We start from the raw sequence: 26,742 nt of genomic DNA on the forward strand, positions 1-26,742 counted from the left end.
GGAACAGAGAGAGACAGAGCATGAACGGGGGAGGGGCAGAGAGAGAGGGAGACACAGAATCGGAAACAGGCTCCAGGCTCTGAGCCATCAGCCCAGAGCCTGACGCGGGGCTCGAACTCCCGGACTGCGAGATCGTGACCTGGCTGAAGTCAGACGCTTAACCGACTGCGCCACCCAGGCGCCCCAGCTCCTATTATCTTTATAAAACTCTTGTCTTTCCCAGTGAACATTTAGAAATTTAGAAACATATTAAAAAAGGAAATGCATTGGCATTTTAAAATGGATATACATATTTCATATATTCAATTTTATCCCATTGGCAATTAAAGTTTTTTACATAAATTCAGAAACTTATCTTTCTGACACTATAGGTATTTATACAATAAATATTTACCCATATTTTCTAGTTCTTAGAATGCTTAATTTTTTTGTTTGTTTTAGGGAATTCTTAAAGACCTAAATATAGGCTAATATCCCAAGGAAGTATTTTTGTTTGTTTATTTTTGAGAAAGAGAGAGAGAAACAGAGGATCCGAAGTGGGCTCTGTGCTGACCACAGAGAGCCCGATGTGGGACTCAAGTTCATGAGCCCGCAAGTTCATGACCTGAGCCAAAGTTGGTCACTTAGCCAACTGAACCACGCAGGGAGGCACCCCACAGAAGTATTCTTTTTATTAAGTTGTAGACCAAATACTAAAAGTCTACATGGCAAGACTTTTGTTAGCAAAGCTCCTCCTTCAGTTTATGCAGCCTCAACAACAGGAGGCAACAGAAATAAAATTTAAATAGGGCATACACAGCCATGCTTCTTTCAGAAATATTCAGTTAGAACCAATTGGCAGTTGCCAGAGGGGAAGGAGGGTGAGGGTTGGGCAAATATGGGTGAAGGGTGGTAGGAGGTACAGGCTTCCAGTGACAGAATGAGTGAGCCATGGAGATGAAGAGTACAGCACAGGGCACATGGTCAATGGTATTGTAATAGTGATATGTGGTGACAGATGGCAGCTACACGTGAGTATGGCATAATGTACATAGTTGTCTAATCAGTATGTTGTACACCGGAAGCTAATGTGAATTGTGTCAACTCTACTTCTGTTTGAATATATACAGTTTATATTGTAGTATATGTATATGGCTTATATATAATAAAATGTATACATTGTTTATATATCTAGTTAGAAGTTTTTGCTTTGCATTAAGCCAGGCTTCTAGTATGTCAACACACTGGTCCATTAGGTCTACTGCTTGCTAAGTTTTTTCTCTGTTTCTGGACCTAAATTTTAATCTACATGTTACTGATTTATGTAAGACACATGTTTCTATAGATGATTTAACAAACATACTCCATAACAATGTATTTCTCTTTAAATTTCCATGTCTTCATTTATTGCCTCCTTTCTTATTTCATAAAACCTCAAATTTTGTTTTCTTCCTGAACTATACTGCTTAGACAAGTCTGCCTTGGCCCCCATTCAGTAACGTTTATTACTAAAAATTATCATTAAAATGTCAGGACTATACCATTTTATGTATAGCACTTGTGACTACTAAATACTAAATCTACTAAATAGATCCCTTGAAAAGCATTGTATCAAAGTTCCTGTACTGAGGTACTGAAATTCAGTCAGACATGGTCTTTGATTCCTCATCCTGTATAATTCAGTTAAATATTTGTTTAAATCTGAAACTTCATATAGGATTCTTAATAAGATTGATTTCCTTCAGAATAAAACTGAGGAATATCTGCACTTAACAATCCTGACAGACTCATTACAGATTTTTGGTTTTTTTTTCTACTTGCATTCCAAGGAGAAATAAGAAAATGAGTCACATAACTGACTTGGCCATTATTTGGAGGAGGCCACAGCCTTCCTGGCTGGCCCATGCCTCTGTGGCTTAACCATAGGTCTCACCACTTGGGCAGTTTTGGTATTGCCTGCTTTAGATTCTTCAGATTCTGTAAAAGGATCTTGTATTTTATCTTTTGTTTGTTTGTTTATTTTTGAGAAAGAGAGAAACAGATCATGGGGAGGGGAGGGGCAGAGATAGAGGGAGACTGAGGATCTGAAGCAGGCTGCAGGCTCTGAGCTGTCATCACAGAGCCCGGCGGGGGTCTCAAACGCGCAAACCCTGAGAGCATGACCTGAGCCTGAGCATGACCTGAGCCTAAGCCGTACGCTCAACCAACTAAGCCACCCAAGCGCCCCAAGGGTCTTTCATTTTAGTAGAATTTCTTTTATGTTATTTGGATGGGGAATCTGGGTCACAAGCAAGAAACTATATGGCCTTTAAGAATCTTCCTATTCCATCTAATTGTTTTTAACCATAATGGTGGAGCACTGACAGATTTGATTTATTTCTATTCATGCCACTGTTGCTAAATTGCGAAACATGACGAATGTTTCCTCAACATTATATTTTATAAAGCCAAACGTAGTTTGCTCTGTTAGAGATTCTGGAGTTTAGCAGCCTGATTTAGTCTAAAATGTTTTACCATCTGCACTTATTTTTTCTGTATTGTCATCATGATTACCATCCTTTCTTTGTCCCTCCCTGCTAACGATTCCATTTCTCTTCCACCACAAGTTTTACTTATCTGTAATCAAACACAGGACCTCATCTCCTTTTTTTTTTTCCTCCAAAACCCAGCATCATCCAAGAGCTAGCTTTTCAGCATCACCCTTTTCATGAAAACATTCCCAGTTTTTAAGTCCTACTAATCTTGTTCTATTCTATCTCTAATAGCAACCCTTCTTCCATAGTCATTTAGATGCATTTGGTAATGCTACCACTTTTTTTTGGCAGCTAACCTCCAGAATTCTAGTAGGCATGTAACATACATTTTTTTCTGTTCTTTGCAGTTTGGCAGGGCAGCAGTTTTTTCCCCATTAGACAGATGAGGAAAGCAGGGTCAAGAGAATTTAAGAAACTGCCCCAGGAGTCTGCCTGCATCACTTTGTGACTTTCAGATCCAAACTGTCTACAGAGCCACGGAACCTTCCTGTCACTGTAGCACTCAGCCATGCATCCCAGATGACCTAGTAGTATTTTCTGATTATTTACTAAGTATAAGACATAAAAAATACATATACGCTTGTATGAAATGTTTAACATGAATCAAACAAATGAAATAAAGGACGCCTGTATTTGTGTTTTTAAACAAAGAGCATTTCTCTTACACAAGTCCAGCTCCTTGACTTAATCTAGCAAACTATGCCATGATTTAGTCAACCCTTTCGTATTTTTTCTAAATCTTGTAATTTACCTCTTTTTCCCTGAAGTTCTCTCATGACTCCTCGTCCCACCAAGCAGATTCTTTCAGGTGGACAATTCAGCAGCATTTTTCTTCCAGTTTTCCTTGAACCTTCCCAAGAATGTTTCTGTATTTATTCCTGGAATGGTTACTTATGTCTTTTAAAAAGTAGTCTTCATAATGTCTTTCCCATTCTGTAATGATTCATCAGAAAGGGAAAATATTATTCAGTTCTTCAACTGCTTGCTACACTATTTTGCTTACAGCTTGATTTTGAAATATGTCTTTGTCTAGTTTAGCCCTTTATTTCAGATCTGCTTGCAGTCAACAAGAGCACATTTATTTCTAGATGCTCCATTGTGTCAGGCACCATATTAAGCATTGGGAACCCAAATACAAACAAGCCATAGACTCAGTCCTTAAGGAGACCAGTTTTGACACTGAAACAGGAGAGCACATCTCCCTCTCAAGCATCTCATAACCATCTCTCCTATGCCTGCTCCTGATTGGGGTTGTAAAATTTATAGAATTATAAACTAAAATAGGAGCTGAGTGGAGCACCTAACCTAGATGGCTCAGTCGGTTGAGCATCTGACTTTGGCTCGGGTCATGATCTCAACAGTTTGTGAGTTCAAGCCCCACTGCTGTCCAGTGCAGAGATCCTCTGTCCCCCTCTCTCTGCCTCCCCTCTTTTTCTCTCTCAAAAATAAATATATAAAATAGCTGAGAAACCATCTTTTTTTTTTTTTAACCTGATACGGAAACTGAGGCACAGAGAGGAGGTTAAATGACTGCAAGTCACACAACAAGATTTAAACCTAGATTTTCCAACTCCCAATCCGATATCCTTTCTGCCATTTGTCACATTAGTTTATCATCTTCCATTACCAGGATGATCTCAATTGAACACCTTAAATTAGGCAGGAACTCCACTGTGGTAAGGTTCTTATATTTAAATTGCAAATTATATAAGGAAGACCATCTTGGAAATATGTAGAGAGTATACACAAGTCACATATGTCGCATCCATCTAGACTTGCTGTATTTACACTTAGAATTGTAACACAACCAGGTACTATTTAGGTCTTTGTGTTTATACTGCATTGGCATGCATAGTCTTAGGGGAAAGCAGAATTATCTGATCTCATGGAACTTATATTCTAGTTGGGGAAAACAAAACAAATTAGTAAGCTTTATAGTGAGAAGCTTATGGACCAAAACAAGTGGACCTTGGTGGTCTAAGAGAAGGAACAAGGGGACTAGGAAAGAGACCACTGCGATAGTGCAGATGAGAAGATTGCCTTTAGATCAGAGATACCAGTGGAATGGCGAGAAGTGGTCATATTTGGATTGTATTTTGAAGGTAGATCCAACAGAATTTCCTAACAGATTGGATGTTGGTTGCGAGGGTAAGGAAACAATCAAGGTTGACTTCTCAACTTTGGGCATGAGAGACTGCAAAGATAAGTTGCCATGTACTCCACTGAATCATGAACTCAGAAGTGGCATCATGTATGTGATTCTAGAAGTACAAGATAAATGAGAAAGAAATTGTTCCTCAAAGTGCCTCCATTCTAGTAGACAAGACAGACGCAAATGCATGCACATAATACTTCTTGGTTGTTATGACGGTGGCTTCAGCAAAGTGCTGTAAAAGTACACAGGAGAGAGAACAGTGATCTCTAGCCAAGGAAGTGAAGAAAGACTTCAAAGCAGAAGTTACATCTGAACTCAGTTTATCATTCTTCTTGAGTTGGGCATTGTATAACTTGAGCTTAGAAAGGTAAATTGTATTATGTTCATAGAGCTAGAATAGTAAGAGTAAAGCAGGCCAGTAGTTATTTTTTGCCTCCATGTAAGACCACAGTTATGTATGATTGACCAGAAGGAAAAATCAAAATCAAGTACACTTTCCAACCTAGTACTATTCATATACATACGTATTATTTTCCATTGCAGGAGCCTTCTTCCTCTATGCTGGATTCGCTGCTGTGGGACTCCTTTTCATCTATGGCTGTCTTCCTGAGACCAAAGGGAAAAAATTAGAGGAAATTGAATCACTCTTTGACAACAGGTTATGTACATGTGGCGCTTCAGATTCTGATGAAGGGAGATATATTGAATATATTCGGGTGAAGGGAAGTAACTATCATCTTTCTGACAACGATGCTTCTGATGTGGAATAATTTTCAGCTGCTGAAATATTTAGGTATTTAAACAAACTTGGGGAACAAAAGCAGCAATTGGTGACCTCACTGCCCTGCTTTTAATCTGGTTCTTTCCAGTCTAGTTTTGAATGACCTCATATTCTAGAATATTTGATTAGGAGGAAGATACAACCATGATGACATTTTTTTTTTCACAAGCAGAAATGTGAAACAATATTTAGAGATTTTAAATTAATAATTATTGAACAAATGTATGTAAATCCTTCCTGAGATAGTCTAAAATGAATACTGTATCCAGTGACTTCAGTGGTATCCTTTTTTCCTAAGACCATATATAATTATTAGTGGCAATAGAGTCAGTGCTAAACTAGCTGAATCGTATATGTATGATACACTTATGAAGAAGGATTCTGGGATATGATCCAAGGATGTTTTCTGTCAAAACATGGCCTGTTGGCCCTAAATTTCCCTAAGGACAAGTAGCTTATCTGTGATCAACTATTAGAAAGTAAATTCCATTTAAGCTTTCAGCAGATTCAAAAGTGCCTCCACAGAGGCATGGTTGTCCTTATCTCCTTTGGATTCCACATTTTGGTCTCTCTCTCCAAGTCAGATCTTGAGAGCTCTTGAGAAACTGACGCTGCACAGGACCTTTGGAACATTATGAAAAGCAGGTCTTTAAGGGTTTATTTTCATATGTATTTTTTTGCATCAGTGATAAGTATACATTTGCACAGATAAGCTGGCAAGTTTTGATAAGTATATTTTATTGCTAGAAAGTAAGAAAGAAAAAATTTTTATGGATCCCTGATTGAGTTAGTCACTTAAGTATGCACCTATAAACGCAAAACAGTGCCGTGTCTTCAAGTGTATTTCAGGGTTTCTGTTCATGCCAAAATCACCTGATACTCACCACGCCTTCACTCATCGACTCTAGAGCCCTACTATTTGTGCCTTCATTTTTGTTCTAAATAGCTGCTAGCAGACTATTTTCCCCTTTTAATCAAATAATTTCTGAAACAAAAAAGAAAGGAAGAAAATCAGTGACAGAGAATGCTGCTGTTATGTTGATGTTTAAGTAAATAGTGGGACTTAAGTTTTCCTTAACTGTTTATTAATTCTTCATAAGGGAATCATGACATTTCATTACTTAATAGTACTTGTCTTTTTTTACTTTAAGAGCACAAATTTGTTTTTATTTTGCACACCCTTTTCTCATTTTCCCTGACAGTTTACCAAAAAAGAAAAGATACATAAATTTGTCTGTGGGTGTTTCCTTTTTCTCATACTTGGCTTGGATTTTTTTCCTTGTCTAAAAATTGAGATTTTCTATTGGAACAGATCGATGTTTCTAATATAGCATACGTTTCTTCAGTGTCTTTGCCAAGTGTTCATTGGTTGTTATGCTCATTCATCAATGATCCCTGTTTTTTGTTCTTAAGAACTTCACCGGATATACAAAATTACTTGCTACTTCCAGTGAAAATATGAATGAATCTTAAGTTTGATGCATTTTAATATGGCTCTAAACATCTAATGAGGCACTCTTTGGACTGAAAAGATAGCTATCTCTAAATTCATTGTTTCTGCCAGTCTCCCAAAGGTGTTTTGCTCTTCGCTGGAAGTCTGGCTTATTCCTGTCACCATTATCAAAACTGAAAATGTAGCCAAGGAGGTTTATTCTCTTAGCCACCAGGGGTATGATAAGTGTGCTTTTAAAATGTCACTTTACTGGCCTAAAAATCCTTCAGCCAAAAAAAAAAAAAAAAAAGCTCCCTTTGATCATTTCATACAATAAAAAAATTTATTTTAGAGAGTTTTTTTCCCTGAATTAGGTGCTTTGACAATTGATTTCTAAGGGGATACTAGTATTGATTTTTCCCCCAGAAAAGCAGATGTGATTTAATAGAAAAAGTTATTCATATTTCTTATCCCATAAGAAATTTCTTATCTGTGTAATACTTCACACAGGGAAAGTGAAATGGAAAATGAGCTATTATGTGGCAAAATCAGAATATGGGGAGAAAAAGCATTTGGACCAATAAATGTATTTTTCTGATTTATCCAAATAATTGCCTCAATTCTTCTCTTTATTGTATACATAGCCTTAATTATATGCTTATATACTCAGCTGGGCTGAATGCACAGTAACCTTATTAAAGGAGCGACTGGACTTTTAGTATCTCCTAATGCAGAACATGGCCTGTTCTCCCTGATGTGAGCAAATGGCACTTTGAACTTTATATCCATAAATGCACATAAAAACAGGGAAAATTAGCCACAGTCCTCCTCCCCTCGTCTCCTCAAACTCTCCTTTAAAGAACTATTTGTTATTTATATAGTGATAAAGACAGTATTCCATATCTTGGAAGTATAAGACAGAATGGCATAGTATAAAGATTATTTATAATTTTTTTAAAAACAACTACTTAAAAAGAAACCTTATACAACTAGCGTGTTGTTTTTAGATTCAGTGAACATTTATAGTATGTTAAAAATTAAGTATTTGAACTTTTCAGGTTTTTTTATATTATGTACCTTTTAAGTTCCTAGCATCTTTGGCTACCACTATCAACTTGAAAACATTATGTTTGAAATATCATCAAATATATATATTTTTAGGACAATTTATATGTGGTATGATTTGACCTACCATATTAAAACAGACTGAGCATCATGCTTTTAACTGAAATTATAGGTGTCCTTCTAAGCATGCTGCAAATTCAATAGACATGTATTATGTTTCAGGAATACATTGCAGAGCAAGTCATAACTCCTAGTTGAGGCTTAGCTTGGTGGCTGAGGAGATCTGCTCTAAGGAGAATAGAACCCTCCATCTGCACCTGAACACAGGGCTGAACGTGAAGTCAGATAAATTGTAAAGATCTGGCATTAATAATTTTCTTCAATACAAACATTCTTAATAATTTTGACTGTCGCACCCAAATTACCCAAAACATGATTTTTAATGTATTTGTAAAAGATCCAAATGAAAACTAAATTTTAAAGGTAATATTTTCATTTGAAATTTTGTTCCCAGCCATATGCAGTAATTAGTTCCCTGATGGAAAATACTATGATGGTAATGGCTATCATCAAGTGCTTTTTCATAATAATATTTTACCACTGAACTACATTTTCATGTAGAAGATTCTAAATATTATTTTTTAGGTTATTCACCCTAAAATGAGAATTCCACTAAAGAATTTAGAAGTTGTTTACTATAGTTTCAAAATCCATTATCCAGAGGGAGAATGAACAGGAAAAATGTAACTGACAACCTACGCTTTTGCTTTTTATTGGAAAGTAAAATTGGTATGTATTACAATCCTAGATCCTTGGTGGAGACTATTCTACAAAATACTATCCATGTGTTCTCTAAGAAAGTCTCACAACTTAATGACACTAACCGTTTACAAGTACTGTAATACAGTAAGGAGGAGTGGAAGGATTGTTTTATCTCATCAGCATAGTTCAGAACAATAAAATTATTGAGATGTTTTGTAATAATCAGATTTTTTTTAACCATTCTCCTGGTTATAAAGTCTCAAATTACACTAGCACCTAACAACCTACATTTACACAGTTGTTGCAACAAGTTTTCAAGTACCAAATTTAGATCTTTTCCTAACTACAAATGAAAAAAAAAAATATCAGGCCACTAGCAAAGAATTCATAACAACGTGCTTTATAGCAAAATGTATTAAATAGCGGATAAAATTTATAGCTTATGTGTAGCTGCTGACAATGACAAGACTCAGAATTCTTCTCTAGATTAATTTTAATGTCCTGTTTTCTGTCACTTTCTATCAATTTTCTTAGCCTTGTGTACAGTAATGTTAAGCTAATTTGATCAAGTGATCAGTGGTAGCAGTGTATCTGTTATCAGTACATTCCCTTCTTCTGGGTGAGAAATATTGCTGTTTTCCACAAATAGCAATCATTTTAAAAACAACTGCTACCAACTTTTACATTATCTTTTACATTATCTTTTAGAGAAGGAAATATTTGTGTGCCAGTAATCATCAAAGAGATATTTTGTAAGTGTGCTAATGATGTTCAGAAGTACATGACAGAATTTTATCCTCATAACTTGCTTGTGAGTGTAAAACAATATAATTCCTATAAATCTTTACTTTGGATGTATAAAACAGTCTGTTGCACTGAGTGATTTGGTCTATGAAATGTTCAGTAACTACCTTCAGTTAGCAGTAATATTCAGATTTTTATTTCACACTCCTAAGTTCATGTGTTTGATTTTGTCATATCAGTATGAGAAAAAGGAATGCAGCTTACAGGTACTTAAAAACCAATTTTTGTAAAGTTTTAAAATTTTAGTAAATTTAACATCATTCCATCTCATTTGAAGGTTAAAAAGATGAGACTTAACTCTAGCCAAAGTAGAAATTTATATTCTACATGTCCAAACTGGTTCCTAGCGGCTTTTGGACTATATCTTATTTGATGTTATAGTATCTTTATTTGTAATAAATGTTCAAATTTCTATTTAGAAGCTCTAATGTACATCTAGATTAAATCAAAAGTTTTATGCTTTTAAAATATGTATTTCAAAATGTATATTTTAATTTGAGTGCATGTTATATAGTATTTAATACTTCACATGTCTTAGAAAATTCAGTATAAATATTTATTCTTACATATGTGACATATGGGATGTCTCAAAAATTATGAATATGTATCATTTCCTTCAAAGTCATTCTAGCCTATAGCTGTATCAAAAGTATTGTATATTTTATGGAAATTTAGTGATGTATATGTAAATTTTTTAAGTTATTTTATTGAAGTTCAATCTTTACATAAAATTAAAATCTTTTTTTAAAAAAAGTGTCAGTGCCAGAACTGTAAATGAAAATAATCAAATAAAAGTTAAGACAATTCATTACTCATTTATCTCCCTTGCACTTTTGTATTTTCTTTAATTCTCTTCCTTGGATTTTAGGATCTAGACATAGCAAAGGCATCTACAAAGCTCCACATATTGAATAATACTTTTTTATCTCTTTTGATCATGTGTAAACTCGATCTTTAAAAAAATATTTTATAATACCTAAAATTTGTTCCAAGGAATAATTCTAAATAGTAAATATAAAATGTAAAACGAAGTGCTTAGGAGCCCTTGGAATATTATTTCTGTTTGTTGCTAAAACAAGTTGTAACATAAACCATTATGTCAGGTTGACAAAAATTGTATTTGCTCTGTATGTGAAAACAAAATACCTGCCGGGTGGCCTGATGACAGTTCCTTTTGGCACTGTATAGCTCTCCATTGCCATTTTTCCCCAACTGAAGCTTTTAATTTTTTTTTTTTTAATAGTAAGAATTATCTATTGTTTGATCTGGGCAGCTGTTAGAATTATCTCCATAGTTAGGGTGTGCCATCCTGAGCCCAACTATAGAAACAGCCTGAAGAGATCCCCTGAAAACACTAGATCACTCCAGAGGCTTACAGTGGAGGGGACTCTCCTATCTGTGTGCCTTCTCTATGCACACAAAACTACATTTGATTTTCTCCTGTTTAAAAAAAAAAAAAAAAAAAAACCTTAAAGTGGAGTTGCATTTAACCAAGGATTCTGATGTCAGCAAGTAAGGTAAAAATCCTGCAGTCAAAACGGCCCAAGAAAATCCCCTAAATATGCATAAAGGATACACTCACCAGAGCACCTAAATAATGCAGTACATATCTGTGTCAGTGGCCAAAGTCTTCATTTAACTGTCCAGTCCTGTGGGGTAATCATTATAGTGCTTTTATGGGTACTGAACATAAATTCAGAACATTTTGATGACTTACCCAAGATCACACACTAAAAAGTGATACAAGACCTCTGCATGGACTACACCAATATTCTTCCTCTCTTGGTCATCATTTGGAATGTCTTCTAGTCAGACCCAGGCAGATTTCCTGTGTTGCAACTTAAAAGGCATGCGGAGAAAGAATCAGATGCCTCATTTTAACCTGGACTACAGACACAAATTCTGACAACTTTTGATTTGGGGATTTTTCTCCAAATATGAAGCCCTATATAGTACATTATTTAAGGAGTCAGCATGAACACACATTCTCCAGTTTTGAATCCCAGCCTTTTCTACTTCCTGCCTGGTAACTCAAATTACTGAGTTACTCTTTGCTCCACTTCTTGACTATAAAGTGGATGTGTGACTACCTCATACATGTATTGTGAAGGTTCATCAATCGTGTAAAGCATGTAGACCAATAGTATACAGTAAGTGCTGGATAACTATTGACTGTTCTTAGTGTCGTCATCCACATGCTATCCCTGATGCTGCTAAAGCCACACTGTGCAAAGCACAAGCAGTGTGTTTATAAATTCTCTTCCTGTGAACAACTAAGAACAGGAACACGTGAGCTTCTTTGACATATGTCATACAGGCTGTTTGCAGCAGGCAAGCTTCTGCCAACCAGAATGGTTTGAGCAGATATGGCTGGTTAGCCTGATGTCCTTCTTGCTTTCTCCGAGACTCCTTCCCATGGACATTCTCCTGAAGGGCACAGTTGAAAAACACAACATTCTCATAGTCTCCAGATTAACAAGACTACACAATTTCTGTATATGTGATCTCTGAATCCAGAAACAATTTTAGAATATCTCTCAGTAACCTATCATTTATATCCAGCATTTAAAAAATTTTTTGAGGGATGCCTGGGTGGTTCAGCCAGTTGTCCAACTCTTGATCTCATTTCAGTTCTTCATCTCAGGGTCATGAGTTCAGGCCCCGCATTGGGTGCCATGCCCAGCCTTAAAAATGTATTTTTTAATGTTTTTATTTACTTTTGAGACAGAGACAGAGCATGAGCAGGGGAGGGGCAGAGAGAGAGGGAGACAGAATCTGAAGCAGGCTTCAGGCTCTGGGCTGTCAGCACAGAGCCCGACGCGGGGCTCGAACTCACGGAGTGTGAGATCATGACCTGAGCCAAAGTCGGATACCCAACTGACTGAACCACCAAGGCGCCCCAAAGTAATAATTATTGTTGAACTTCTCTCCAAATGAGAAATGACATTAATTAAATAAAAATAATTATTTTTGAAATCTCCAAATGAAAAATATTAATACTTCACTAAGAGGCTATGTTGAAATTAAGCTATATACTAAATGCTATGAATTCAGTCGAAACATTGAGAGTATTTTTTTACCTTTAATTCATGCATTTTTCAACTACACTTACAAAAACTAATTTCAGGGGCACCTGGGTGGCTCAGTCAGTTAAGCGTCTGACTTCAGCTCAGGTCACGATCTCACGTTCCTTGAGTTTGAGCCCCGCGTCGGGCCCTGGGCTGATGGCTCAGAGCCTGGAGCCTGCTTCCGGTTCTGTGTCTCCCTCTCTCTCTGCCCCTCCCCCGTTCATGCTCTCTCTCTGTCTCAAAAATAAATAAACGTTAAAAAAAATTTAAAAAAAAAACTAATTTCAGATGATCAGCAGAGTTTTTACATGAAAGAAAATATTGGCATACTAGCAATGGATATTAATGTTTATTTTGGACAGAGCGTGAGCAGGAGAGGGGCAGAGAGAGAGGGAGACACAGAATCCAAAGCAGTCTCCAGGGTCTGAGCTGTCAGCACAGAGCCTGACACGGGACTCAAACTCATGAACCCCAAGATCATGACCTGAGCCGAAGTCAGACGTTTAACTCAGCCACCCAGGAGCCCCCAACAAATGGATATTAAAACAGATTTGTTACAACAGTGGTTCTCAAAATGTCCTCAAACCAGAAGCACTGACGTCACCTGTGAGTTTGTTATAAATGCAAATCTGTGGGCTTCACCTGACATACTGAATCAGATATCTGGGGATATACATAGTCCAGGAAACTATTTTTTAATTGAAATATAATTGACATATAACACTGTATAAGGTATACAATGTGTTTGATTTGATGCATATATTGCAATATGATTACCACCACAGTGTTAGCTAACACTTCTCCCATGTCACATAATTACCATTTCTTTTTTGTGGTGAACAATCCCATCTTTTAGCTACTCTGAAGATTATTAGTACAGTATTGTCTATAATCACTATGCTGTACATTAGTTCTCCAGGACTTGTCTCCTAGTTCTAAGTCTGTACCCTTAAACAACATCCCCCCTTCTCCAGACTGTGGTAACTACCATTCTACTGATTTCACAAATTCAGCTTTTGATCAGGGAACTTAACAAATCGCCAGGTAATTCTTAAGCACACCATGGTGTGGGTTACCACTGCAATAGATTTTTGAAATCATCACTTTAAAAAGGAATCAGCTAACAAAGAAAAAATACATAAATAGGAATCAGCTGCATGTTCTTCCAAATGGTGAGCTCATCTAGTAAATAATAAACAGTGGATTTATATGCAAGTTGCTTAGGAATTCATCAAGCTAAGTCATTTCCACCTCAGGGACTTTGCTTGGTATGCCTGTTGCCCCAGTCTTTGTGTCTGGTTCCTTCTTGTCATTCAGCTTTCAGCTCAAAACCATCTCCTCTGAGAGCTTGTCTTGACTCCCTTACTTCCTACTACATCACGTAACCTTGCTTTATTTTCTTCCAAGTATTTATCACTGGACAGTTTTTTTTTTCTTATTTGTTGTCTGTCTCTCCCACCAGAATATACACTGCATGAGAGCAGGGAATTTTCATTATCCACTACTGACTCTCCAGCACCTCTTACAGTGCCTACCTAACATGTAGCATGTGCTCAGTAAGTAAAGAATAAATGCATGCATGCATGCATGCATTTCAGATGTTCCTACAAAGGAGCATGGATAAAGGAGCAAAGAAGCAAAGAATAAATGGATGCATGCATTTCAGACGTAGCCTACAAAGGAGCAGTGGGAAGTTTTAACTGGACTGGAAAGAAAGAAAATGATACCAAGGCACCAGGCCAATGTCAAAGAGCATGTTTTATAGATCGATCTCTATAGCAAAGCTGTTTTAATCAAACAGCAAACTCCATATGCTATATGAATGCACGTGTATTCACATAAACACATTTGGATGACAAATTTGGTTTCTTACGATTCCTATTAAAGGAGGGGGAAATCTGGGGCACCTGGGTGGCTAAGTGTCCAACTCTTGATTTCAGCTCAGGTCATGATCTCATGGTCATGGGATTGAGCCCCACATCGGACTCTAAGTTTGGAGCCTGCTTATGATTCACTCTCCCTCTCTCTCTCTGCCCCTCCCCTGCTTATGTGCCTGCACATATTCTCGCTCTCTTAAAAAAATAAACATTTTTAAAAAGGGAAAAATCTAATAACAAAAATCATTAAATACTAGGATAGCAAGATTGGGGTGGAATTTGCATGTTTTATAATACACTATTTCTATATTCTCTTTATATAATAGTAACACCTATATGCTACATACTTTATATACATTATCCTAACCTCACAAAACCCTATATAAAAAGTACATTACCATTATTGTATTGATGAGAAAGTAATTGAGTCACAGGAAGTAAAGTAACTTCTATTAAGGTAGAACAAACAGGTAAGTTTGTTCCAAAGTCCTTTTTTTTAACAACTACTATATATATTTTTTATAATGAACTTTATCATGGAAAATTTTATAATGGCCTCTACCTAAAAATTTCTATTTTTTTTTTCCCCTGCAGGGTCACTGGTTATGGACTTAGAAACTAAAACATAACTACTGGATAAAACTGATAAATAACATGTAGAGGTAAATGTGAAAGGGTTGGAATTTAAAGTCTAAAATAATCAGTAATTTCCAAAAACATGCCCAAATTTACATTTATGAATTAATCCACAGAATCCTAATAAGCTTCCTTGCTCCAAAGTCTGCTGAAATTTAATGGAACTACTCCAACCTTCTTTTGATTAATATTAGCATGGTATATCCTTCTCCATCCCTTTACTTTTAATCTGCATGCATCTTTATATTTAAAGTGGGTTTCTTGAAGACAACATATAATTGGGTCTTATTTTTGATCCAATGACAATCTGGTTTTTATTTGTGTATTTAGACCACTGATATTTAAGCTGATGAAATATCTACCATATTTGTTACAGTTTTCTATTTGTTGCCGTTGTTCTCTATTCCTATTTTTGTTTTCTACTTTTGCCACCTTTTGTGGTTTTCATTGAGCATATTATACTCCATTCCTCTCTTAGCATATAATTATACTTCTTTCACTTTTTTTAGTGGTTGCCCTAGAGTTTGCAACGTACATATACAACTAATTCAAGTCCACTTTCAATTTTTTTGAACATTTATTTTTGAGAGACAGAGACAGAGTGTAAGCAGGTAAGGGGCAGAGAGAGGGAGACACAGACTCCAAAGCAGGTTCCACGCTCTGAGCTGTCAGCACAAAGCCCAACACAGGGCTCGAACCCAGGACCATGAAATCATGACCTGAGCCGAAGTCAGATGCTTAACAGAATGAGCCACCCAGATGCCCCCAAGTCCACTTTCAAATAACTCCACTCCCTCACAGGTGATGCAAGTACATTAGAATGTCAAATATTCCTAATTCTTTCCTTCTGTCGCTGTGTCACTGGTGTCATTCATTTCACTTGTACATAAGCCATACATTGAATACATTGTTGCTTTTGCTATTATTATTTTGAGCAAAATGTTATCTGTTCAATCAATAAAGAATCGGAAAAATAAAAGTTTTTCCTATACTCTCATTCCTTCTCTACTGCTCTTCTTTTCTTTATGCAGATCCAACTTTCTCACCTGTATCACTTTATCTCTGAAAAACTTTTCTTCTTTTAACATGGTTTGCAAGGCAGGTCTAACTGGCAACAAACTCCCTCAATTTTTGTCTGAGAAGAGCCTTTACTTCTCCTTCACTTTAGAAGGATAATTTTGCAGCATCCAGAATTCAAGGCCGGTGGGTTTTTTTTTCTCTCAACATTTTAAATATTTCACTCCACTCTCGTCTTGCTTACTTGGTTTCTGAGAAGTCAGATGCAGTGTTCATCTTCACTCCTTTATAAGTAAGGTGTTTTTTTTTCTTCCAGCTTACTGCAAGATTTTTCATCTTTCCTTTTCCAGCTTGAAAATGACATGCCGGGGTGTTTTTCGTTTGTTTTGTATTGTTGTTGGCATTTATCTGGGCTTCCTAGATCCTTGGTTTGTTATATGACATTAATTGGTGAAATTTTCAGTCCTTATGGCTTCCAAAATTTCTTCTATTCCTTTCCCTTTCTTATTCTAATATTCCCCTTACAAGTATGTTATAACTTTTGTAGTTGTCCCTCAGTTCTTGGATACTCTGTTCAATTTTGTATTCTTTTTTCTCCTTGCTTTTCAGTTTCGAAACTTTTACTAACATATTGTCAAGTTCGGAGATTATTTCCTGAACTATGTCCTGTCTACTAATGAACCCATCAAAGGCATGCTTTGTTACTGTTACAATGTTTTTATCTCTAGCATTTTTTAAATTCTTTCATAGAATTTGTCTCTCTGCTTACATTACCCGTCTGTTCTTGCATGTTGTCTACTTTTTCTATTAGAGCCTTTAATATATTGGTCATAGTTGTTTAAAGTTTCAGTCTGAATATTTCAACATTCTTACTATATCTGAGTCCAGTTTTGATTCTTGCTGTTCTTCAAACTGTTTTTTACCTTTTAGTTTGCTTTGTAAGTTTTTCTTGAAACCTGGACGTGATGTACTGGGGAAGAGAAACTCCTGTAAAAAGGATGTTTAACTGTGATGTAGTGTTAAGGTGTGGGAGGAGGGGAATTGTTCCATTATCCTATCAGTAGGTCTCAGTCTTTTGGAGAGTCTGTGCTCCTGGGATATAAACCTCCCAAGTGCTTTTCAGTTTTTTTCTTCACCTTAGGTGAGACAGGATGGCTAGAGAGAGCTGGAGTTGGGTAGTTCCCTTCGCCAGGTCTGTTAGGTTCTGATAAAGCCCAGATCACATTAGGCTCTGGTGACAAAGTTTCTCTTGAAGGCAGGCCTTGTTAAAAAGAACAGCTTGCAAGGGATGCCTGGGAGGCTCAGTTGCTTAAGCATCCAGTTTGGCTCATGATCTCGTGATTGATGAGTTCGAGCCCCTCATCAGGCCATGTGCTGACAGCTCAGACCCTGGAGCCTGCTTAGGATTCTGTGTCTCCCTCTTTCTCTGCCCCTCCCCTGCTCATGTTCTGTCTTCCTCTCTCAAAAATAAATAAAAACATTTAAAAAAAAAACTTGAAAAGAACTTGCTCTGGCCTATTTAAAATTGATTCCTTTTCCCCCTCCTCCGGCCAGAAGCCTGGGAGGATCTTTCTCCAATCTTCACTGTTAGAATCTGGAAGAGCTCTTGGAACTAACATGCAAAAAAAGTGTAAGGGAGCCTCACTATGACTGCACCCTTCTGGAATTTTTAGCTCTCAGACTTGTCCACATGGAGCTTGTAGCAACTCATCAATTAATTTAGGTTTCCTACCTTGGCAGTGGTTCCCATGGAAGTGTCTGCTCTTGACTTCCTACTTAGGTAAGTTGAGATTCTCTGTGTCTTCCTCTCTGTCTCCAATTTTAGGGGCAGTGATTTGCCCTGTGACCTCACTTTTCGTGTGGAAGAGTTGTTGATTTTCAGTTTGTTCACCTTTTCACTTGATGTTAGGATAGAGTATGACCTTCCAAGCCCCTCACATACTGAGTGGAAACCTAGTAAGCTTCTACAACTTTGTAAAATACAATTTTTAAAACTCCAGGTGAGGCAGACACAGTACCTTTTTATGGGCTTTAAGAAGCCTTTTCCTACCATAAGGAACAACTGGGCAAGTGACCGGAAGACACTGAAGTCTTGTCAAGAGGTGTTCACCACAGGCATGAAAATCCTGGAGCTCCGAGACAGCTGTACCTCTAGAAACCAAAACCAAAACAAAACAAAACAAATTACCTTTATTTGTGGGTTTGCTCAGAAATCTCAGGGAACCTGCAGGTGCCAATAGGGAAGCCTTCAAGTTGCTAGATAGTAGAGTTCATTTATCAACACACTTAAACATATGTACCACTGGTGCTTACCGGGCTTCTTTCTCCCTCCAAAAAACAAAAAACAAGAAAGAAAGAAAAAAGGATGTTTAACTGTGGAGAGGAGCCTGACAAACTGGCCTTTTTAAAAAGCCATCCAGGGGCGCCTGGGTGAGTGCAGTCGGTTAAGCGTCCGACTTCAGCCAGGTCACGATCTCGCGGTCTGTGAGTTCGAGCCCCGTGTCGGGCTCTGGGCTGATGGCTCGGAGCCTGGAGCCTGTTTCCGATTCTGTGTCTCCCTCTCTCTCTGCCCCTCCCCCGTTCATGCTCTGTCTCTCTCTGTCCCAAAAATAAATAAAAAACGTTGAAAAAAAAATTTTAAAAAGCCATCCACACTTCTGGGGAAGATGGCAGAGTAGGGAGATCCTGAGCTCACCTCATCCCACAGACACAACCAGATAACACTCACATCAGTGTAAATGACCCAGAAAACCACCTTGAAGACTGGTAGAACAAACTCTCCATAGCTAAATGTAGAGAAAATGCCACCTCAAAGAGGGTAGGAAGGGCAGAGACACAGCCCAGAGCTAATGGAAACCACCAGACTATCCACTGGAGAGAGGGACACCACAGGTGCAGAGAGGGGAGTGAAACATTCACACCAGGGATCCCACAAGGGAAAAAAGGATCCCTATAACATTTGGCTTTGTAAACCAGAGGGACTGAACTGTGTGAGTTCTTACAACCAAGCAGGTCTGAAAACTTAGAACTTTAAAAATCAGTGGGCTTGGCTCAAGGAGAGCTGGGAGGGCAAGGGGAAACTGAGTCTCTGCCCTAAAAGAGCACACAAAACAGCCCCATAGAAAGCACAGAAGAAGCAGTTCAAAATCCCCCTGTGGTATATAGGAGGGATATTTGTTTACTGGTCTCAGAGCATGTTCCATGGAGGCAGGGACACTTGGGAGGCTTCTCCAAAAACAAATGAGCCATTTCTGTCCTCAGCCCCCTAACAGGACCTACCAACACTCCCTACCTAACTTGCTACCACTGCCCCCACCCCTGCATTCTGCAGACATGCCCCCTCCGGCCAGGCCTCTGCTTCAGGTTTCCCTTCTATAGCAGACCCGCATAAACCTTGCTGCCAGCTGGTGTGGATCTGCCCCCTCCAACCACTCTTGGCCCAATCCACCTGAAGCAGTGCCCCAAGCCTGGCAGGGTGAAAGCAGCCATCCCAAAGTGGCTCCTGCCCCAGGGACAGGGATAGATAACTTCACGCACCAGTCAGACTGTGGCTCCTGCAAAGAGCTGGGGACAGACGGCTGGCCCGACTGCAGGCTCGACTCACTAATGAAAGCCTCTCGTTGGAGGAAAAAGGAAGAGCCCTGCAGTTCCGTGCTGCTGTATCCCTGGCAAACACCTGGCCTGACACAGCTCAAGCACAAGGAGTCCCCAGACTAGCCCACTGACAGCACAGGAACCAAACACTGCCCACAGCAAGCAAAGAGACCCACTGGGCATGACTAAACTGAAGGCAACATCAGCTCAGCAACAACAGCAGGGCACACACAACATATGGGAGACACCCCCGAAGTGCCAAGTACTGGTACCTCTTCTTAATAAGGCCACTATTTTCAAGAGCAAGACATGTAGCTGAGTTTCCTAACACACAGAAAAAGACAAAGGGAGGTAGATAAAATGAGGAGACAGAGGCATATGTCCCAAATGAAAGAACAGGACAAAACCATGGCAAGAAGCCTAAGCAAACTGTAGGTAAATAACATGCCTGATAGAGATTTTAAAACATTGATCATAGAGATAGCTCACTGGACCCAAGAAAAGAGTGGAGGACCTCAGTGAGACTCTTTGTAATGAGATAGAAAACATAAAAGAACCTATCAGAGATGAAGAAATCAATAACAAAAGTACCCTAAAGGGAATAAATAGATTAGATGAAGCAGAAGAAGAGATCGATTGACAGAGTAATGGAAAGCATTTGAGAATGGGAAAAATGATACAAAATGGAAATAGGGAACCCAGGGACACCATTAACTATAATAACATTCTCATTACAGAGATCTCAGAAGAAGAGAAAGTAAAGGGGACAGAACATTTATTTAAAGAAATAATAGTGGAAAACTTCCTGAAACTGGAGAAGAAAACAGAAATCCAGATCCAGGAAGCACAGAGAGTCGACAACAAAATAAACCCAAGGAGGTCCACACCAAGACATGCAGTAATTAAAATGGCAAAAAGTAATTATAAGGAAGAATTTTAAATGCAACAAGAGGGTGCCCGGGTAGGTCAGTAAGTTAAGTATACTAACTCTTGATTTCAGTTCAGGTCATGATCTCATGGTTCATGGAATCAAGCCACAGCCATGGAGCCTGCTTGGGATTTGCTCCTTCTCTCTCTGCCCATGCCCCCCCCCCCCCCCGCCAAATGAGCAATTTTTTAATTTAAAAAAATAATAAAACAAGAGAATGATGTTTGGTACAAGGGAAATCCCATAAGTTCATCAGCTAATATTTCAGCACAAACTTCACAGGCCTGAAGGGAGTAGCATGATATTTTCATTAAAAATGCTACAATCAAAAGACATATGATAACGGAATGGATAAAAAGCAAGACCCGTCCGTATGCTGCCTTCAAGAGACAGCTGAAATGATTCAGACGTAAAGACACACGCAGACTGAAAATGAAGCGATGGTGAAACATTTAACAAGCAAACAGATGTGGGGGGGGGGGGTGGGGAGAGGGAATCCAGAGTAGCAATACTTATATCAAATAAGATAGATTTTAAACCAAAGACTGTAACAACAAGACACAAAGCAGGACACTGTATAACCATTCAGGGAACAATCCAATAAGAAGATATGACAATTGTAAATATTTATTCACCAAACCTGGAAGCAGCCAAATACATGAAGCTGTTAATAACAAACATAAGGAAGTAACTGATAGTAATACAATGATATGAAAGGACTTTTTTTTTTATTCTTTTTTTTTTTAATTTTTTTTTCAACGTTTATTTATTTTTGGGACAGAGAGACAGAGCATGAACAGGGGAGGGGCAGAGAGAGAGGAAGACACAGAATCGGAAACAGGCTCCAGGCTCTGAGCCATCAGCCCAGAGCCTGACGCGGGGCTCGAACTCACGGACCGCGAGATCGTGACCTGGCTGAAGTCGGACGCTTAACCGACTGCGCCACCCAGGCGCCCCCGAAAGGACTTTAACACCCCACTTACATCAATGGAAAAGTCATCCAAACAGAAATACAAGGAAACAGTGGCTTTGAATGATACAGTAGAGCAGATGTGTCTAATATATAAATTCAGAACATTCCATTCCAAAACAGCAGAATACATATTCTTTTAAAGCGCACATGAAGCATTCTCCAGAAGAGATCCCCTATTAGGCCACAAATTAAGTCTTAACAAATTCAAAAAGATCGAAGTCATACTGTGCATCTTATCCAACCACAACACTATGAAAACAGAGATCAACCACAAGAAAAAAACCTGGAAAGGACACAAATGCATGGAAATTAAATGGCAAGTTAGTAAACAATGAATGGGTCAACCAAGAAATCAAAAAGGAAATCAAAAAATACATGGAGACAAATGAAAATGGAAAAGCAATGATCCAAAATCCTTGGGATGCAGCAAAAGCTATTCTATGAAGGAAGTTTATAACAATACAGGCCTACTTCAAGGAGAAAATTCTCAAGTGAAGAATCTAACCAGACACCTAAAGGAGCTAGAAAAAGAACGAACAAAACCCAAAAGCAGTAGAAGGAAGGAAATAATATAAAGATTAGAGCAGAAATAAACAAAATGGATACTTAAACAATAAAACACATCAACGAAACCAGGAGATGGTTCTTTGAAAAGATCAACAAAATTGATAAGCCTTTAGCTAGACTCATCAAAAAATAAATTTAACAATGAATTTTTTTATTTTTATTTTTTTTTAATGTTTATTTTTGAGAGAGCGAGCACGAGCAGCGGAGGGGCAGAGAAAGGTGGGTAGAGGATCCGAAGCAGGCTGACAGCAGAGAACCTGATGTGGGGCTAAAACTCATGGACCACGAGATCATGACCTGAGCTGAAGTCAGACACTTAACCGACTGAGACACCCAGGTGCCTCGAACATTAAAAAAAGTTTTTTAAAGAGAAAGAAGCTTAAAATAAACCAGAAATGAAAGAGGAGGAAAAAAAATACAACACCATAGAAATACAAAGGATTATAAGAGAATATTTTGAAAAGTTATATGCCAACAAATTGGACAACCTCGACAAAATGAATAAATTCCTAGAAACATACAACCTCCCACAACTGACTCAGGAACAAATAGAAAATTTTAACAGGCCAATTACCAGCAATGAAATTGAATCAGTAATCAAAAAATTCCCAAAAACAACAGTCCAAGACCAGATGATATCACAGGTCAATCCTACTGAACATTTTTTTTTAATGTTTTTATTTATTTTTGAGACAGAGAGAGACAGAGCATGAGCAGGGGAGGGGCAGAGAGAGAGGGAGACACAGAATCTGAAGCAGGCTCCAGGCTCTGAGCTGTCAGCACAGAGCCCGACGCGGGGTTCGAACTCACAGACTGTGAGATCATGACCTGAGCTGAAGTCGGATGCTAACCTGGCTGAGCCACCCAGGTGCCCCAATCCTACTGAACATTTAAAGAAGAGTCAATACCAATTAATACCAATTAATACCAATTTTCAAACTATTCCAAAAAATAGAAGAGGAAGGAAAGCTTTCACATCCATTCTATGACTCCCACATTACCCTATACCAAAACCAGATAAAGACACTGTCAAAAAAAAAAAAAAAAAAAAAAAAGAGAGAGAGAACTATAGGCCAATATCTCTGATGAATTAATTGCAAAAATCCTCAACAAAACATTAACAAACTGCATCCAGTAACACACACACACACACACACACAATTCACCACAATCAAGATTTATTCCTGGGATGCAAGGGTGGTTCAGTATTCACAAACCAATGTGATAAATCACATCAATAAATCAAAGGACAAAAACCATATGATCATTTTAACAGATGCAGAAAAAGCATCCATTCAAGTACACAAAGTACAGAATCCATTCAAGATAAAAACCCTCAACAAAGTAGGTTTAGAGGGAACATAACATAATAAAGGCCATATATAGAAAACCCACAGCTAACATCATACTTCAGTGGTGAAAAACAGAGCTTTTTCCTAAGGTCAGTAACAAGACAAGGATGTCCACTCTCACCATTTTCATTCAACATAAAACTGGAAGCCTAGCCAGCAATCAAAGAAAAGGAATAAAAGGTATCCGAACTGGTAAGGAAGAAGGAAACCTTTCACTATTTGCAGATGACATGAGACCACATACAGAAAACCTAAAGACTCCACCAAAAAAGCACTAGAACTGATACATGAATTCAATAAGGTCACAGGATACAAAATCAATATACAGGTATCTTGTTGCATTTCTACACACTAATAATGAAGCAGCAGAAAGAGAAATTAAGAAAACAACCACATTTATACCTGCACCAAAAATAAACAAAGTATCTGTGAATAAACTTAACCAAAGAGGTGAAAGACCTATACTCTGAAAACTATAAAACACTAATGAAAGAAATTGAAGATGACACCAACATTTGGAAAGATATTCCATACTGATGGATTAGGAGAACAAATTTTTTTTTATTTTTTAAATGTTTTTTAAAATTTATTTTTGAGAGAGAGAGAGAGACAGAGTGTGAGTAGGGGAGGGGCAAAGAGGGAGAGACATTGCAGAATCTGAACCAGGCTCCAAGCTGTCAGCACAGCCCCGATGGCGGGGCTCAAACCCACGAACCACAATATCATAACCTGAGCTGAGGCCAGATGCTTAACCAACTGAGCCACTCAGGTGCCCCAAATAAATATTTTTTAAATGCCTGTACTAACCAAAGCAATCTACAGATTTAATGTAATGCCATCAAAATACCACCAGCATTTTTCCAAGAACTAGAACAACCCTAAAATTTGTATGGAACCACAAAAAACCCTGAAGAGTCAAAACAATCTTGAAAAAGAAAAATGAAACTGAAAGAATCACAATTCCAGATTTGAAGTTATGCTACAAAGGAGTAGTATCTGGCACAAAAATAGACACACAGATAATGAAACAGAGAGCCCAGAAATAAACCCCAAGCTGATAAGGTCAATTAATCTTCAACGAAGGAAAGAAGAATATGCAATGGGAAAAAGACAGTTTCTTCAAAAAAGGTTGGCTAAACTGGACAGTTAGATGCAAAAGAATGAAACTGACCACTTTCTTACACCATACCCCAAAATAAAATCAAAATGGATTAAAGACCTGAATGTGAGACACGAAACCATAAAAATCCTACAAAAGAGCACAGGCAGTAATCTCTCTGGCCAAAGCAATGTTTTTCTAGCTATGTCTCCTGAGATAAGGGAAACAAAAACAAAATAAACTATTGGGATTTCATCAAAATAAAAAGCTTCTGCACAACAAAGGAGTCAATCAACAAAACTAAAAGACAACCTATTGAATGGAAGAAGTTATTTGCAATGACATATCTGATAAAGAGTTAGTATCCAAAATATATAAAGAACTTATACAACTCAACACTAGAAAAAGTAATCCAATTAAAAATGGGCAGAAGACAGGGCACCTGGGTGGCTCAGTCAGTTAAGCATCCGACTTTGGCTCAGGTAATGATCTTGCATTTCATGAGTTTGAGCCCCACATCAGGCCCTGTGCTGACAGCTCGGAGCCTGGAGCCTGCTTCAGATTTTGCTTCTCCCTCTCTCTCTCTGCCCCTGCCCAGCTTGCAATCTGTCTCTCTCTCCTCTCTCAAAAATAAATAATGTTAAAAAGAATTTTTTTAATGGGCAGAAGACATAAACGGGCATTTCTCCAAAGAATACATACAGATGGCCAACAGACACATGAAAAGGTGCTCAACATCACACATCATCAAGGAAATGCAAATCAAAACCACAATAAGCTATCACCTTACCTATCAGATGTCTAAAATCAAAACCACAATAAACAATTAGTGTTAGTATGGAGGTTCCTAAAAATATTAAAAATAGAATTACCATATGATCCAGTTATTGCAACATGAGGTATTTACCCCCAAAATACAAAAACAGTAATTCTAAAAGATATATACAACCCTATGTTTATTGCAGCATTATTTACAAAAGCCAAAATATGGAAGCAACCCAAGTGTCCATAGACAGATTAATGGATAAAGAAGTGGCATATACATACAATGGAATATTATTCAGTCATAGAAAAGACTGAAATCTTGTCATTTGCAACAACATGGATGGACCTAAAGGGTATAAAGCTAAGTGCAGTAAGTCAGTCAGATAAAGACAAATACTATATGATTTCACTCATATGTGGAATTTAAGAAACAAAAGCAAATGACAAGAAGAGAAATTAAAAAACAAAAACAAAAACAGACTCTTAACTACAGAAAACAAACTGATGATTACCAGGGGGGATAGGTGAAGGGAATTAAATCTATATTTATCTTTATAAAAACTGAGTAAAGAATAGTTGAATTACTATATTGTCCTACTGAAACATATGATAACTATATTGGAAATTTTTTTTAATTCAAAAAGCAATATGCCACATCTAAAAAATAATTTACAGTAATATAACTTTGCTATCATCATGAATAAGCAATTATAGAATGTGAAATGATACATATAAATTAACAATTAAATTATTTTTATCTTTGTGTTTAACTTGGTCTCATTTTTATTTGTTATTATTTTTTTTTAATATGAAATTTATTGTCAAATTGGTTTCCATACAACACCCAGTGCTCATCCCAACAGGTGTCCTCCTCAATACCAATCACCCACCCTCCTCTCCCTCCCACCCCCCATCAACCCTCAGTTTGTTCTCAGTTTTTAAGAATCTCTTATGGTTTGCCTCCTTCCCTCTCTGTAACTTTGTTTTCCCCTTCCCTCCCCCACAGTCTTCTATTAAGTTTCTCAGGATCCACCAAAGAACGAAAACATATGGTATCTGTCTTTCTCTGCCTGACTTATTTCACTTAGCATAACACTCCCCAGTTCCATCCACGTTGCTACAAAAGGCCATATTTCATTCTTTCTCATTGCCACGTAGTATTCCATTGTGTATATAAACCACAATTTCTTTATCCATTCATCAGTTAATGGACATTTAGGCTCTTTCCATAATTTGGCTATTGTTGAAAGTGCTGTTGTAAACGTTGGGGTACAAGTGCCCCTATGCATCAGTACTCCTGTATCCCTTGGGTAAATTCCTAGCAGTGCTATTGCTGGGTCATAGGATAGATCTA

The 26,742-nt window shown here is 37.7% G+C and overlaps 1 protein-coding gene across 1 annotated transcript in view; it reads left to right on the plus strand.

The window, feature by feature from the left end:
* SLC2A13 (solute carrier family 2 member 13) overlaps positions 1-9,110 on the plus strand; it is a 392,282-nt gene extending 383,172 nt beyond the window's left edge. The window contains exon 11 of the mRNA XM_040489036.1: positions 5,212-9,110. Within this exon, the coding sequence (XP_040344970.1) occupies positions 5,212-5,438 (227 nt within the window). The 3' untranslated portion in view covers positions 5,439-9,110. The remainder of the gene's footprint in view (positions 1-5,211) is intronic.
* The last annotated feature ends 17,632 nt before the right edge of the window (positions 9,111-26,742 follow it).

Source organism: Herpailurus yagouaroundi, unplaced genomic scaffold, assembly GCF_014898765.1.
Source record: "Herpailurus yagouaroundi ecotype Mexico unplaced genomic scaffold, PumYag 166, whole genome shotgun sequence".
Taxonomy (NCBI): Eukaryota; Metazoa; Chordata; class Mammalia; order Carnivora; family Felidae; genus Herpailurus; species Herpailurus yagouaroundi.